The sequence below is a fragment of the Xenopus laevis genome, chromosome 2S (assembly GCF_017654675.1).
Source record: "Xenopus laevis strain J_2021 chromosome 2S, Xenopus_laevis_v10.1, whole genome shotgun sequence".
NCBI lineage: Eukaryota > Metazoa > Chordata > Amphibia > Anura > Pipidae > Xenopus > Xenopus laevis.
In genome coordinates, this window is record NC_054374.1 from 159,275,331 (window position 1) to 159,292,009 (window position 16,679).

The 16,679-nt window shown below is 40.6% G+C and overlaps 1 protein-coding gene across 6 annotated transcripts in view; it reads left to right on the forward strand.

Moving 5' to 3' along the window:
* LOC108710022 (metabotropic glutamate receptor 5) overlaps positions 1-16,679 on the forward strand; it is a 173,323-nt gene that overhangs the window by 46,737 nt on the left and 109,907 nt on the right. For all 6 annotated transcript variants that reach the window (XM_041584590.1, XM_041584593.1, XM_018250364.2 and 3 more), the window contains exon 3: positions 1,604-1,853. In XM_041584590.1, the coding sequence (XP_041440524.1) occupies positions 1,604-1,853 (250 nt within the window). The remainder of the gene's footprint in view (positions 1-1,603; positions 1,854-16,679) is intronic.

Genomic DNA, 16,679 nt, shown 5'->3' on the forward strand with positions numbered 1-16,679 from the left:
AATTCTAAGCACTTTTTTCATTTACATTCATTATTTCTTTTCTTTTCATTCCAAGATATTAAGGGATACATGTACTGTTAATATGAATGAATTTTGTTACAACAGCGCCACCTGAAAGTTGCAGAAAAAAGAAAGAGGCTGCTCTGATGCTCTTCTGCTTAGGAATAAAAATTAGAAACCTTTTCACATCTTTCCTAAACAGAAGAACATCAGAGCAGCCTCTTTCTTTCTCCTGACAACTTCCTTGACTACTTGGTGGTCAGACTGGTGGGAAACTGACCAGCAGGTGGCGCTGTTGTAACAAAATTCATTCATATTAACAGTACATGTATCCCTTAATATCTTGGAATGAAAAGAAAAAATATAATGAATGTAAACTACAAAAGTGCTTAGAATAGCACCCTCATCAATTTTACATTCACTTATTTTAAAGGTTTACTTATCCTTTAAAAGTCTGATTTTATAAAAAAAAAAATCAAATTTTTCGTGATTTTTGCATTTGGAGTTTAGTAAATAACCCTGTTAAAACTTAATTTGAAGGTGAACTTTCCCTATAAAGCTCACTAGTGGCAATACCAGGGTTCCTATTGCATCAGTAGGTGCAACAGGAATTATTGCAATCTCTAGTTTTAACTGCAACCTAGATCTGAACCAACAGGCATGATTGCTTCGGTTCCTACAAACTGCCCGCAATAGGGTTGGCTGCTGAAAAAAAAAGATTAAAAAAAAAAAGTCTGAAAAAAAAAGATTAACAAATGAGCAAATATTATTACATTGCTTATAATATGAGCTACAAGTTTATGATTTTATCAGTGTCCTTACACTACTCTGCTTGGGGCTGTAATGAAACTCTCCCGAGACCAAACAAGTCTAAATTACAAAACAGTCATTTTCTTGATATGATTCAGTCTAGTAAACTGCTTGGATTATAATTCATTTTTGCTTTGGGCAAGCAGAGCGTGTGAGAGATATTACTGGATTTGTTACATTCAGCAACAGTAATATAGATTTAAAGAGACAGAGCTGAATTATCTGGGAACAGCCTACAAACTGGTTCCAACAAGTCATTTGTTTTTCATGTCTAATACTAATGTCTATGTAAATAATTATAATGTTCTTTTATTAAACCTCATTTTTTTCACCAAATTTTGAAATTAAAGTTGAGATGAGTGAAACATCCTTCCATGGAAAAATTAGCAAAATATCAAATTTTGCAAAATATCAAATTTTGCAAAATATCAAATTTTGCAAAATATCAAATTTAGCAAAATATCAAATTTTGCAAAATGTTATTCAAATGCATTAGAGTGAACTGGTGTTATCTGCATGTTTTCTTCTCGCATCAAATGCATTGGAGCCAGTGGGGAGTTTTATAAAGCACATGACACTTGCCCCGATTTCATGAAAATTTTCACAAAGAGGCAAAATGTAGAGCAAAAAATGTGCTCATCCCTATTGCTAAGCTTTATCTCTTATCACACAGCTAATCAGCCCTGGTAAAGGCTTACAGGTTTCATGAGATTTATTTTTTTATTACCAAAACTGTAAATGGTCTTTAAAAAAAATTTTTTTACCTTGTCCATCTACTTTTTCATTTTTTTAGGCAACTATGGGGAGAGAGGAATGGAGGCATTCAAAGACATGTCAGCTAAAGATGGCATCTGTATCGCTCATTCCTACAAGATTTACAGCAATGCCGGTGAGCAGAGCTTCGACAAGCTGCTGAAGAAGCTACGGAGTCATCTCCCTAAAGCCCGGGTGGTGGTGTGCTTCTGCGAGGGCATGACCGTACGAGGGCTTCTGATGGCCATGAAGCGCCAGAATCTGATCGGAGAATTCCTTCTACTTGGAAGGTAAGTTTATTATGTATGTTTTGCAACAAACTACAAGGAACATTGTAGTACAGGTATGGGATCCGTTATCCAAAAAGCTCTGAATTACGGGATGGCCGTCTCCCATAGACTCCATTTTATTGAAATAATCCAAATTTTTAAAAGTGATTTCCTTTTTCTCTGTAATAATAAAACAGTATCTTGTACTTGATCCCAACAAAGATATAATTAATCCTTATTGGAAGCAAAACCAGCCTATTGTGTTTATTTAATGTTTACATGATTTTCAAATAGATCTAAATTACAGAAAGATCCAATATCCAGAATACGCCAGGTCTCGAGCATTCTGTATAACAGGTCCCGTACTCGTACCTGTTTTATCCTCTCAACAATTGATGAGGAACATTTTGATCGCTCCCCAATCTACCCAGACAATGCCCAACTACGTCCTACTCTTCCAAAACCCCATCAACCTTCCTATACATCCTTTAGGTCATTATTAAGGGGGTTCTCCCAGAGTTAACAAGTCTACTGGGAGGCATTTAAATAATGATTATGATGATGATCTTGATGATGATCATGATGATGATCATCACCATCAACAATTGATGAGGAATATTCTGATCACTCCCCAATCTGCCCAGACCATGCCCAACTACGTCCTACTTTTCTAAAACCCCATTGACTTTCCTATGCATTCTTTAAGTCATTATTAAGGGGTTCTCCCACAGTTAACAAGTCTACTGGGAGGCATTTAGAAATAATCATGATGATGATCATGGTAATGATGTTGATGATGCTTATGATGATGATCTCGATGATGATCTTGAAGATGATGATCCAGTTAATTTATGATCTGTCATGGATAAAGAGGATATTGCACTCATGTGACTTATGTGTTCTGTCACAAATATATATACAGATATATATATATATATATATATATATATATATATATATATATATATATACACAGGCAACCTTGCAGGAAAACAAATATAATATATATATATATATATATATATATATATATATATATATATATATAAAAGTCCATGTGGGCAGCACTCCGCTCTTAATGCTCAGAATCGGGTGCAAGGTAAAGAAATCGGATACGAAGACAAATGACCAGCAACACCGAGATGTTCGTGAATAATTCAAGTGTATTAGAAAATCACATGTAAAGCCGACGTGACGTGACGTTTTTGCTGGGTCATTTGTCTTCGTATATATATATATATATATATATATATATATATATATATATATATATATATATATATATATATATATATTATAGTTGTTTTCCTGCAAGGTTGCCTGTTCTGCTGTTGAGTTGTTGATAACAATGTAGACCTGCATTTATCTAAACCTAGTTCCACTTGACTTCAAATGGGAAAAAGAAATAAGGTCTCAAAAATGCCCAGGGACTCATTAGCACTCTAATGAGGAGGGGATTAGTTGACATTTCTGCCTGACCCTTACCAAGGAGTGTATGGGGTAGGCAAAAGAGGCATGTGCTTAAGGACTTAATGGCGGAGGTGCGCCAAGCATGTACCTCTTCTGCCACCTTCTCTTGGCTCAGACTCTTGTGTCCCCCACCTCTTGTAACCTTGGCGTGTGCCCACGCTCTTCCACGCAGGTGTGCACATGTGCTTGTTCATACAAGCACATGGAGATGATGTTATCGGCCTGGTTGCCTAGGTTACCAGGCATTTTTGCCACTCCTGGTAGCCTGTAAGGCAATGCCAGATGAGGCAAGTTTCTCAACCCGCCTCATTGGTGCAGTGCTCCCTGAAACTTGGATGACTAAAACTTTTTAGATATGGCCAGTTATTATTTGAGGATACCCCTAAATGTTCCTCCTATAAGAGTAAAAGTTTAAGATGTACTCATGCATCATGATCTTTGCTGATCTGAGAGAAATTTCAGTGTGCGCCCAATAAGTTTCTGGAGAACATCTCGTCCCCCAGCCAAATAGCAAGAGCTCAGAGTTCTAAGGCTACCGCAGCTGATTTCTACAGTATTCTTGCTGATCTTTTGATTTTTCTTTTTTCTTTTGTAACTCAGAAGGAAAGATCCCCCAAGGATGCGAGCTTAATTTAACTTCCTTTTAGCCTAAATGTAACAATTGGACAATTATAACAATGCTGGCTTGCAGTTTAATTATAGCAGATTAAACTTCTCTTAAAGTGGTCAAATTGCCTTTCAGATCCAGTAAAGCTTCTAAGCACAGTTAATGGTAATTACGGAAGGCATTTTCCGCACAGATTTATATTTGATTCAGCCGAATTTGCTCCTCAGATAATCTGCTGTACTCCAATGTCTGGAATCATAATGGATTTTCTGCCTGTGACTTACTGCCAGAATGCCATTTACCTGAGCAAAGCCAAAATTGGATCAACTAGAAACAGTGAATGTGATGCTTGAAGCTTTCCCTCAGCCATGATAGCCTCATACTGATAGATGGGGACGGAACAACACTTTGCAGGGCCCCTAATCAACACTATGGATGGGGGGTACGGAACGCATTTTAGGACATTGTGAAGGGAAATCGTTGTTCTGCATGCCTTGACATAAGCCAGAGGAATGCGAAATGGCATGCTTTTTTACTCACCCATCCTCCGAGCTCTTCCCTCCTCAGCTCTTGCTCCTCATTCATCAGCCATCCGTCCTGGGTCCTCGCTCCTCCCATCTCAGCCATCCGTCCTGGGTCCTTGCTCCTCCCTTCTCAGCCATCTGTCCTGGGTCCTAGCTTCTCCCTCCTCAGCCATCAGCTGTTACTCCTCAGGGTGTGCATAATCAGCCCTGCGCCCTGATTATAGTTACTATACCTTCCATTTTTGCTTTTTATGTGATGCCATTTCTTTTAGCCAGTAAGCGTTTTAGTTTTTTAATTGCACCAATCAAATTCAAGCTAGACCTGACGGCTGAGGAGGGAGGAGCTGGGACCCAGGACGGATGGCTGAGAAGGGAGGAGTGAGGAGCGAGGACCCAGGACAGATGGCTGAGGAGGGAGAAGCTAGTACCCAGGACGGATGGCTTAGGAGGGAGGAGTGCGAAGCAAGGACCCAGGTCAGATGGCTGAGGAGTGAGGAGCAGGAGCTGACAGCTGAGGAGGGAGGAGCGAGGTGTGACGTCTGCTTTGAGGAGGAGTGAGTGGAAAAGCAGGCGACATTGCATTCCTCTAGTGTAGGAGATCGCATACAGGACATGGATTTCCCCTGACAATGTCCTAAAATGCGTTCCGTGGGGGGGGCACAACACAGTAGGGTCCTTTAACCTTGGGCCTCCAGTACATAAAGTCTACGTAAAAGACTAAAGTAAAATGCATTCCATTGTAATATCTTGTGCTTTAAATAGTAAGTACCATAAAATATAGAATTCAATATTCGAAGGCAATTTAAATTTTGGCGTAACTTATTTTTTGTCTTTTTTTTATATATATATTTGATTCTTTTGATCTGCAACTCTGAGTAGTGATGGGCGGAATTTTGCAAACTGCCACAAAAATTTGCTGGCAAAAAAGTAGTTCGTGTCAAAACCGTCATGTGTAAACATTATTCAGATGCTCATTAACTTTAACACCCCAACTCAAAATTGAAATTTAAGTTCTGCTAATTTTTCGCCGAAGCGAAACAGGACAAATGTACCCATCACTAACTCTGTGGCTTGGAACTGAGACCACTATCTGTTTGCTAAGGCCTAGTTATCTTAGCAATCAACCTTGGGGTGGGTAAGTAATGGTTCTGGTATTTGGATGAACCTGCTCCAACTCTTCCCCAACCCAACCCCAGCTCCAGGGGCGTAAATACAGAGGAAGCAGTCCCTGCGGCTGCAGGGGGGCCCATGAAGTATGGGGGCCCATGAGGCCCTAATTCATATACAATTTCAATAAATATTAGCAAAAGAGGTCAACCTCTAGACATTTTGGGACCCCAAACATTATTTGCTGTGGGGCCCAGTAATATCTAGTTATACAACTTGTGCCACTGCCCAGCTCTGCTCTTTCCCATTCACTCATCTACACTGCTCTGCACCTTCTCAGAGCAATGGATTTCAAGGTTACCCCTTAGGTAATCCACCGCTGATCCAGGTAGCAGATCCCCTATGTATTAACTACTAGGGATGTAGCGAACAGTTCTGCGGCGAACTTGTTCGCGCGAACATCGGCTGTTCGCGTCCGCCGCAAGTTCGCGAACGTCGCGCGACGTTCGCCAATAGGCGTTCGCGTCAAAATCGTTCGACCATTCGACCATTCGGTCGCTAAAATCGAACGATTTTCGTTCGATTCGAAAATCGTTCGATCGAACGATTAAAAATCCTTCGATCGTTCGATTCGAACGATTTTCGGATGTTCGAAGTTCGCGAACACATACTCGGCGGTTCGCTACATCCCTATTAACTACTCCTTCCTCTAAAGCCAAAAACTTCCAATGGCTTTTACCAATGGTTGCATCGCAAAGCCAAAAAGGCTGTGGAAGGCGTGGAACAGACGACAGATTAAATATTTGATAACTGTACATTGTGACTTTTTTATATCTTTGTTGTATATATTATACTATATGTATTTATATGTGTGTGTGTTCTCTTGCTGCACCTAAGCTCCTACAAATAAAAGGTTAAACAAGTGCTGGTTTATCCTCAACTCTGTTTTATCTCACACAGCACACAGTTACAATCTGGCTTTAAATAGTAATGCGACTTTCATTTATCCCCATGAATCTTTAGCTGCTGCCACTGAGTGAGTGTTTTTTATGTTGTTTTATCTACTAATCCTGCAGGTTCACTTAACCTAAAATTGTGCAGTGTCATGTGGAGCAGAACCGCAGATTAAATGGACACTATACAGTTACATTTTTCAGTGCTTTCTGAGCTTAGTACAGGGGAATACCTATGCTGCCATGGTTTTATGGGATCTCTCTGTACAGACTGTGAGCAAACTTAGTGGGCTGTTCCTGCTGAATTGTGCTTAGTACAGGGGAATACCTATGCTGCCATAGTTTTATGGGATCTCTCTGTACAGACTGTGAGCAAACTTAGTGGGCTGTTCCTGCTGAATTGTGCTTAGAACAGGGGAATACCTATGCTGCCATAGTTTTATGGGATCTCTCTGTACAAAGTATGAGCAAACTTAGGGGACTGTTCCTGCTGAATTGTGCTTAGTACAGGGGAATACCTATGCTGCCATAGTTTTATGGGATCTCTCTGTACAGACTATGAGCAAACTTAGGGACTGTTCCTGCTGAATTGTGCTTAGTACAGGGAATACCTATGCTGCCATACTTTTATGGTATCTGTCTGTACAAACTATGAGCAAACTTAGGGGACTGTTCCTGCTGAATTGTGCTTAGTACAGGGGAATACCTATGCTGCCATAGAATTATGGTATCTCTCTGTACAAAGTATGAGAAAACTTAGGGGACTGTTCCTGCTGAATTGTGCTTAGTACAGGGGGATACCTATGCTGCCATACTTTTATGGTATCTCTGTACAAACTATGAGCAAGCTAAGGGGACTGTTCCTGCTGAATTGTGCTTAGTACAGGGGAATACCTATGCTGCCATAGTTTTATGGCATCTCTCTGTACAAACTATGAGCACACTTAGGGGACTGTTCCTGCTGAATTGTGCTTAGTACAGGGCAATGCCTATGCTGCCATAGTATTATGGGATCTCTCTGTACAGACTATGAGCAAACTTAGGGGTTGTTCCTGCTGAATTGTGCTTAGTACAGGGGAATAACTATGCAGGTATAGTAGGGTATCTTTTTGTATGGGTTATGAGAAAATGTCCGGGGCGGTTTGCAGTGAAAACAATAATAATTTCATTATATTGTATCTTTTTCTGGGCAGAAGCTGTTGCTAATCAGTGCAGGAGAATCTATACGTGCATAGTTTTATAGTTTTTATCTGTTTGTAACACTTTGTACAAGTTTTTTAGCAAACTCATAGGGCTGTTCCTGCTGAATTGTGCTCAGTATAGGGGAATATTTACACTGCCATATACTGTATTTATAGTATGGCAGGTGGTGTGCCAGTAACATTTCCAGCCAGGCCTGTGAAGTTGGGGGCGGGGCTATGACATCATCATTTCCCGATTGGGCAGATTTTTTTCAACAGAATGCCTGCCGTCAAGCAACACAGGACTGCCGAATATTGTCAGAAAGGAAATAGAAGTAGTGACATGAAATGAAGACGATCCAAAGCAAAGCAAATCTATTACTTTGGGAGCAAAATGGTTCCTTTTTATACAACGATGACCATAACCTTCTCTTCACTGATACATGTACTTGTCTTTGTAGAATAAAAATAGTGTTTTATTTTAATAAGAGACCAGCCGACATACTGGCAAGGGGAAGTAGCCTTGGGAGATAACACTTACCTGACATTCTGCGCGGTAATTCACAGTAATTAATATTACGGATTCACACTGAGTTCTCCTCCATCAGGCATTTTTTTTGATAATGTTAATAAAAGATAACGCGAAAAGAGTTGAAATGTGTTGGCTGGGCCGACAGTTTAACCAAGTGGCGGTTCTGCCCGGTTCATCTTGGGTTTTTAAGTCGACATTCCTCGGGAGGTTGGAAGCTGAAGGCAACTGATAACGTGGCTAAAATAACAAAAACCTCGAAGCCTCAAATTTGTGGCAAGTGTTCCATCTTCCGGAGAGAAAGAAAGAGGCTTCTGTTCATCTACAGTACAGACTTGTCTGTTCCTAAATAATGCTTTAAATGTACCGTATTGATCCGGGAGAAGCTGACTGCAAACTGCTCGGCAGCAGGAGAATGTTGGGATGTAGGGAGGGCTCATTATTTCTATAACTTAACGCAGATAGTATAGCTTTCATGGAGTAGTACAATTAAAATCAGAGACCTATCACTTACGTATAAAGTATCTAGTAGAGTTAAGTCAAAGGCAACTTTGCCAAATGCCTATTAGATACTGTATATCATGACCTGGACAAATGAGAATCTTCACAGACATGTCTCTTATGTTGCTTTATTATAATATATATATATTGCAGCCAATGGTGCCCCATATGATGAAGAACCTGCCTTATCTACTTGGGGCCTATACGTGAAAATATTTAAGGCCAGGACTGTACACATGTTAAACCTGCCCCTCAATGCTCAACCCAGCCCCAATAATCCACATTGCTTTGAAAATACACACATATATATATATAAAAAAGCACATAATAATGGAAGTTTTGGTCAAAGAAGTCCATAACGATCATTGAATTTAACAAATACAAAATCATAAATAGATTTCCTATCATCGACCTCTAATATTGTTCCTTAGTAAATGAAAAGCCATCAAATTTTGGCCTGACATTGACCTAAAGCTGGCCATAGACGCAAAGATCTGATCGTACGAATCGAGGATTCGTACGATTTTCAGACCATGTGTGGAAAGTCCCCTCATTTTTCGTCCGACGGAGATCGTCGTTTGGTCGATCGGACAGGTTAAAAGAAAATATCTCTGCATGTATTGCCGATCTTACAATTTTCAGTGGGAGACTGTCACCAGCTTTGGTCGGACATAGCTCTCGTACGATTGCTGTCAGGGGCAGAACATCGGCTCATCTGTTCTTTTCTACTTTATTTGATCTGAATGGTTAGTGGCAGGTTGGGAGATGGGAAAGTCTATGGCCAGCTTTACTCCCATTTTCTCATGAACCCACCTAAAGTCAACTCACCAGCTGCCATCACACTAGCTCAATGAGCACTAGCCCCAAGCTTTCTCTCTCAACACTCAGGAAGGACCCAAGACAGAATGAAGTTCTTAGAACAATGGGATACAGCTGTTCCCATGAGCCATTGCCCTTTCCTATGACCTGTGCCCTGCTCACTCCTATCTCCCATTCCAATTTTCCCATTCAGATGACTCAGTGTTGGTAGGAGTTGGATCTACACAGCCCACTGAGCTGCCTAAAATGGCATCCAAGCTAGCCACTACTACAGTTGTACCCCACCTACTCTGCCCTAGACAGAAAACACTTGCCAAGGCCCTACAAGCAATAAGCTGCCTCCTGTTGGCCAATCATACCTCCCTTCTGCCCCATTTCTCCTGGAACCCATACTGTATCACAGCTGAATCCTGTATGTAACACCTGCCATAGAAAGTATGTGGCTGAGTTGCTCCTTGCACCCTGTTTAGGTCCCCAGCTTATGCACCTGAATGAACTGCCCACATTTTTGAAATAATGTTTTTTTGAGTGTATTTGGTACCTTCTGAGAACAGGGAACATGCAAGAGAAACACAAGTGAAACAGCTGCAGAACACATTCCATATTCTAACAGCATTTAGCAAAAAAGCTTTCACTTACTCTCCCATCTCTGGTGAGGAGACAAATGTGTGAAATAGAATTAACTGTGCTGTGAGCTAAAATGAGAATAAATATCTGCTAATTGATGAAAGCTATCCCATTGCTAGAAACACCCAAAACAATGTCAGCAGATATTTTAGTATTAGTCTTGTATTACTAGAAAAGTTGGGGCACAAAGTTCTTTCTGTCCAAAAAAAGTCCCCCCAAGTACTCATTGGGACCTACATTTTATGAAGGAGATTGAGAATGTAGGGCTATTGTATGGATTATAAATGAAAAGAGCCTACTGAACAATCACACTGCCTCCAACCCAGTGTTACACAACTGATTAATTGAGGATCCTTAAGCCATGTTGAAGTGCTGGCTGAAGGACTTTTGGAGAGAAAGATGAAGGTACCTTTAATTTTTTAGAAATACTGATACTTTCCCATGGATTTTCATGTTATTATTTAGTTGAGAACTTGGTCAAATTCCAACATTCAGCCGAATCGGAACCCTCTGTGCCATGTGCCATACAAGTACAAGTAAAGACCTGCCGTTTGATGAGGTCATTTCATTGATCCTTCAGGGTGGTGGGTCAGATTGGGTTGGCCTCTGGGTTAATGATCAGATATTAAGAGGGTTCTCTGCGGACCCATTGGAGAGGACCCTTGGCCTACAGGATTTCAAACCAGTTCAATAGATATCTGACTGATCCATTTTGTTTTATCCATTAGTCAGGGAGGCCATTATTTGGCCCCACTTTTGGACTATAGACAACTTATGGTGAATAGTTGGCTAAATCTTTTGTCAAGGATTATGTACATAACTAAATACAAAATTGATAGATATGGTCCTTTGGTCCATCTATATTTGTTAATACATTTTCAATACCAACAGCAATCTGACACTTTTCCTTGCAGAGGGCATTTCTCTTCTCGTGTTGGGGCTTCTTCTGTTGTACTGACTGTCATCTGGGCTGAGTTCTGACTGGCCACTTAATTCTCCTATTGCACGGCTCACAACCTATGCAAGTAGTCTTACCTCTTGACACTGTGAAGAGCAGAAAGGAAAGTCTGCATGGAGGAGTCTGTTAAAAAAACTAATGACAGAATCTAGTGGTATTTTATGGTAGAAACCCAATCGTGCCATTTAGAAGGGTCCATATTGCACACAGATTTTCCTATGTATAATTCTAGTTCACTCTATAAATCGAGTAAACCTTGAGAGTGAAGAGATTTGTATGCAGTGTGTCACTGGCTGATGGCTCTCATTTTTTGTGACCACGGGCCAATGTTACTGCTCTTTTCTTCTAATGGACTTGGGCTATGGGAGACCTTAAGGTTTCGTCCAGCCACCTAGATTGTTGGTAATTTGCTTACCAGAATCTTATTATTTACAAGACTCCAAGACAAGGAACGTTACTGATTTATTTATTAGACAAAACATTGGAATCTTGGGAAGCTTGTCACACTTAGCATGGCACGGAGAGCTTCAAATGTCACTCCCATTTGACCAAGTTTAAATACATTTTACAGAGAATTCCCTATAATGAAGATGTACACGGAATTGACTTACATGGTCAAGGAAGTACTTACATCTGAGCCGGTGCAAACATCACTGGAAAACACTGTCCTGTGCCCAATGGTTTACAAGCCTTGTGACTAATGAACGCTACTAAAATATAGCCAGGATGTGTACTTGCAGTTCTTTTAGCTACAATTCTATCTCGTGTTCCTAACTGATGTTAACCCTTTAGCCTCTGGCAGCAGGGCCTTGGCATTATCTGAACACAGTTTTATATGACATTTTAGGTCCACAATTAAATTTACTGCACCCACCTGGCTTAGGTCTTGTCTTAGCGTATTTATGGAATTGGGGAAGTGCCATTATCATTTTATATTGTTTTATTTGTCCCTTTATACAGACAATTTACCCGTCATTGGTGGTTCGTTCTCCTTATTAATTCATCAAGTAAACCTTTAAAATAAGTGAATGGAAAATTGATGCGGGGGCTATTCTAAGCACTTTTAAATCTACATTCATTATTTATTTACTTTTTTATTCCAAGATATTAAGGGATACATGTACTGTTAATATGAATGAATTTAGTTACAACAGCGCCACCTGCTGGTCAGTTTCCCACCAGTCTGACCAGCAAGTAGTCAAGGAAGTTGTCAGGAGAGAGAAAGAGGCTGCTCTGATGTTCTTCTGATTAGGAAACAAATTAGAAACTTTTCTCAAACCTTTCCTAAGCAGAAGAAATAACAGTATTAATGGAATTAAGGGATACATATTAACAGTACATGTATCCCTTAATATCTTGGCATTAAAGAAAAATAAATAATGAACATATTTTCAAGGCTTACTTATCCTTTAAACCAGGTGCTTATTTTTGAATTTCAGGCTTGGAGGCAAGTTTTGGTTGTATAAAAACCAGGTGTACTGCCAAACAGAGTCTCCTGTAATCTGTCAGTCCATAGAGGAGCTATTAATTAGGACTGCACCAAATCCACTATTTTGGATTCGGCCAAACCCCCGAATCCTTTACGAAAGATTTGGCCGAATACCGAATCCTAATTTGCATATGCAAATTAGGGGTGGGAAGGTGAACATTTTTTTACTTCCTTGTTTTGTGAGAAAAAGTAATGCAATTTCCCTTCCTGCCCCTAATTTACATATGCAAATTAGGATTCGGTTCTGCCGGGAAGAAGGATTTGGCCGAATCCGAATCCTGCTGAAAAAGGCAGAATTCTGGCCGAATGCCGAACCGAATCCTGGATTCTGTGCATCCCTACTGCCAATCAAAGGCCAAATGTGGCACCTCCAGGAACTATTTACCTGCTTATGTTGCTCTCCAACTATTTATATTTGAATGTGGCTCACGGGTAAGAAAAAGGCTGGGGACCTCTGCATTAGATATTAGATACAATGGGGGGAAAAGACTAGCACCAAATACTCTTTTATACTATAGGAAACTGGCTGCATTGCCATTTCTGTCTGTTCTTCCTCAATATGGAGCAATCAGGACTTTTGTCCCAAGCACTTTTCTAGCAGAAACATTAAAGAACCATTAACAGCTGGATTCCTTTTGTGCATTCTGTTTGAATACTTGTTACAGAGCACATCACTCGCTGCACCATTTCTGATAATAGTCACTACTTCGGACTGAAATTTATAGTTAGGTTTTTTTTGTATATTTGTAGGGAGAGACCAGTTGTTGTACACTCATTCACCCACATAGACACAGAGTCCAAGCGAACAGGAAAATAATCAGGAGTTTTATTTACAATTTTACTTTTCCATTCAGATCCGAATTTCACATGAACATACATCCAAAATTCTGTAACTCTGTAAATCCACACAGGCATCTCAGGTATATCCTTTTATCCCAGAGGGTTACAATTGGACGGCTCAATTGGGAAACCCTTTATTTTCCAACCACTGGAATATCCACTGGGGTACTATCCCCACTACCCTCCTCTTTGGGGCATTAGGCGGCCCGTGCTTGCAGTCAGACACCTAGGGGCCCATTTACTTAGCTCGAGTGAAGGAATAGAATAAAAAAAACTTTGAATTTTGAATGTTTTTTTTTTGGCTACTTCTACCATCGAATTGGCTACTTCGATCTTCGACTACGACTTCGACTTTGAATCAAACTAAAAATCGTTCGACTATTCGACCATTCCATAGACGAAGTACTGTTTCTTTAAAAAAAACTTCGACCCCCTACTTCGCCACCTAAAACCTTCCGAGGTGCCATGTTAGCCTATGGGGAAGGTCCCCATAGGCTTTCTATCAATTTTTTGGTCGAAGAAAAATCGTTCGATCGATTCGAAGGATTTAATTGTTCGATCAAAATTTTTTTGTTCGATCGCTCGATCAAACTATTTGCGGTAAATCCTTCAACTTCGATATTCGAAGTCAAAGTATTTACATTCGGCAGTCGAATATCGAGGGTTAATTAACCCTCGATATTCGACCCTATGTAAATCTGCCCCCAAGTGTCTGCTCTATTTCCATTTACCTACTCTCAGTCTGCTTCTATTTTTTCCTTTCGGGTCTCTTTCTTTCCAGTCGTCCGTTCCTGACAGCTTCCTTCCATCAAAGACATATGTTTAGTGATGGGCGAATAAATTCGCCTGGCACGAATTTGCGGAGAATTCCAGCATTTTACCGCCAGCGAATAAATTCGAGAATCTCCTGCGAAAATTTGCCGGTGAAAATTCGCAGTTTTTCACGATTTTTTCGTGAAAATGCCAGATTTTCACGATTTTGTAGTGAAAACCCTCAAATTTCACGATTTTTTAGTGAAATGCTTCAAATTTCACGATTTTAGTGAAAACCTTCAAATTTTATGATGTTTGAGTAAAATCCTTAAAATTTCACGATTTTTTAGTGAAAACTGAATTTCACGATTTTTCCCTAATTTTTCGCCGTTAAGCAAATTTTTCTGAGAAGCGAAACGGGACAAATTCACCCATCACTACATATGTTCACTCACTATAACATTCATTATTTTTATACAACTAATCACACTCTATGATTAATATTGCAGACATAACTCGTTCACCCCCTTACATAGTCTGAGCTGGAAACCCAGTGAAACAGATGCTGACAGTGAATACAGTAAATACTGTACATGGAATGTTATAGTTCCCTATATTTAGAGGAAAGCACCTGGGCCAGTAATATGCTGAATAACTGGGAGTCAAATTCATTATGCCATTGGCAACAATGGATTTTATTCAGATGACCTCATTTCATTTGGCGCCTGAAGAAGGATGATGGCAAGGAGGCCGAGCAAAGGCTTCTCCAGAATCTCAACGCTGTTCCATTAATATTCCCGTTACATGCCTGTGTTGGAATAATTTATGGAGAAAAATTCTCACATTTAGCAAACACTTTACCCTCCAATCGTATCTCTATATGTAGAAATCTCTTTTTTATTATTATTCTGATCCTGAGCACAGGAAGGTTATATAGGGCAGAATATCTAACACAGCAAATAAATGTTCAATCAAATCTCAGCCAAAATGACCTTCCCACTAGAATTCTAGGAGTGTTTTGGAAAGGATATATGTAATTTCCCCAAACTTCAGTGTCAGAGCACACAGACAGATTCGGCCTGGCGACAAATCTCCTCTTCTTCGGGGGGACTATTCTCCCTGAACTGCCTCTCTGGCTAAAATGTAAATCGCTGGAGGGATGGCACTCGGAGTGATTCGTTTGCCTCTCGAGGAAACTTCGGGCGACTTCGGAAAATGAATCGGTCCTAGTCAGGGCCGGAACTAGGGATAGGCAGAGTAGGCACGTGCCTAGGGCGCAATGATGGAGGGGCGCAAGGCACGCACCTTCTCTGCCTCTGCTATCCCCTAGTCCGGTCCCTGCTAGTGCGCATGCGCGAAAAACGAAAGTGCATTTTTTCGCGCATGCGCACTCGCATATTTTTTGCGCATGCGCACTATTGTATCGGGCGCTTTGGTGGGCACTGGTCCTAGTGCCATCCCGCCAGCTTGTGTGCCCTGACCCTCAGGCTGCGCTAACCCAAGCACTCCTCAACAAACACTAGGGCAGACGTCAATGACATTTTTGGGAGTCACTCTCATGTAGTCAATTGGTGTTTTTTCTTATGGGGACTTTTTTTGTTCTAATGCATAAATGTCAATGGGCTTTTTTTCTTATGGGCGTTTTTTCTCGGCTTACGAACCCATTGCTGGTGAATAAATTTGCTCATCACTACTGGTTACCCACAGTATTGGGTCCATTACCTGCTTTAAGTAATTTGCACCCAAAACACAACTTAATTTCTCCACTGAAATGCATAGCATTGTCACCCAAAGTCCTCTGCTATCTGTTCAAAGAGGTGGAGCAGGAAGAACGGCTGGAGGTGGGCTGAGGTAGAAGAGGGGCGGGACCAGGGCAGAACAGGGGTAGGGCAGGCGTAGTTAAGATGCCCTGGATCCATTCGGGTCTATGTACTAGGGTCAATTTCTTTAGTGGTCAATGCAGGAGGAAACTGGAGTCACTGAAGTGAGCCATTGAGATACAAGTAGAACAAATGCCTTCCTGGTTGGAATTAAAATCAGTACAATCTAAAAAATGTGTGCCACACATTGGGTGCAGCTGGGGTTAGGTTAGTGCCTTAATAAACCATTTATGTCAAAATTAAGCTCAAGCCAACAATGCTAGCTTCTGAACCCCTGTGCCTTACTTTACAAGTACCCAGAGATAGATAAAATATAACATATTTGTCCTTCATTTCTGCATTGAAATGGTTTAACTCTGGTTTTATTTAACAGTAATTTGTTTTGTAACTTATGTCACCAGAACAAGCATCTTACTGCTGATGTCATCGTGGTCTTCATGAACAACGAGCCAAATACCTATCAAAGGATACTCGGTAGTGGGGGAGGTATAGTTGCTTTGGGGGACACACAGAGACAAACAGAAGTTGACAGATAAATACAAAGGGGCACACAGCAAGGCAGGGGCACACAGACAAAGACAGAGACTGACAAGAGACACTAAACCAGAC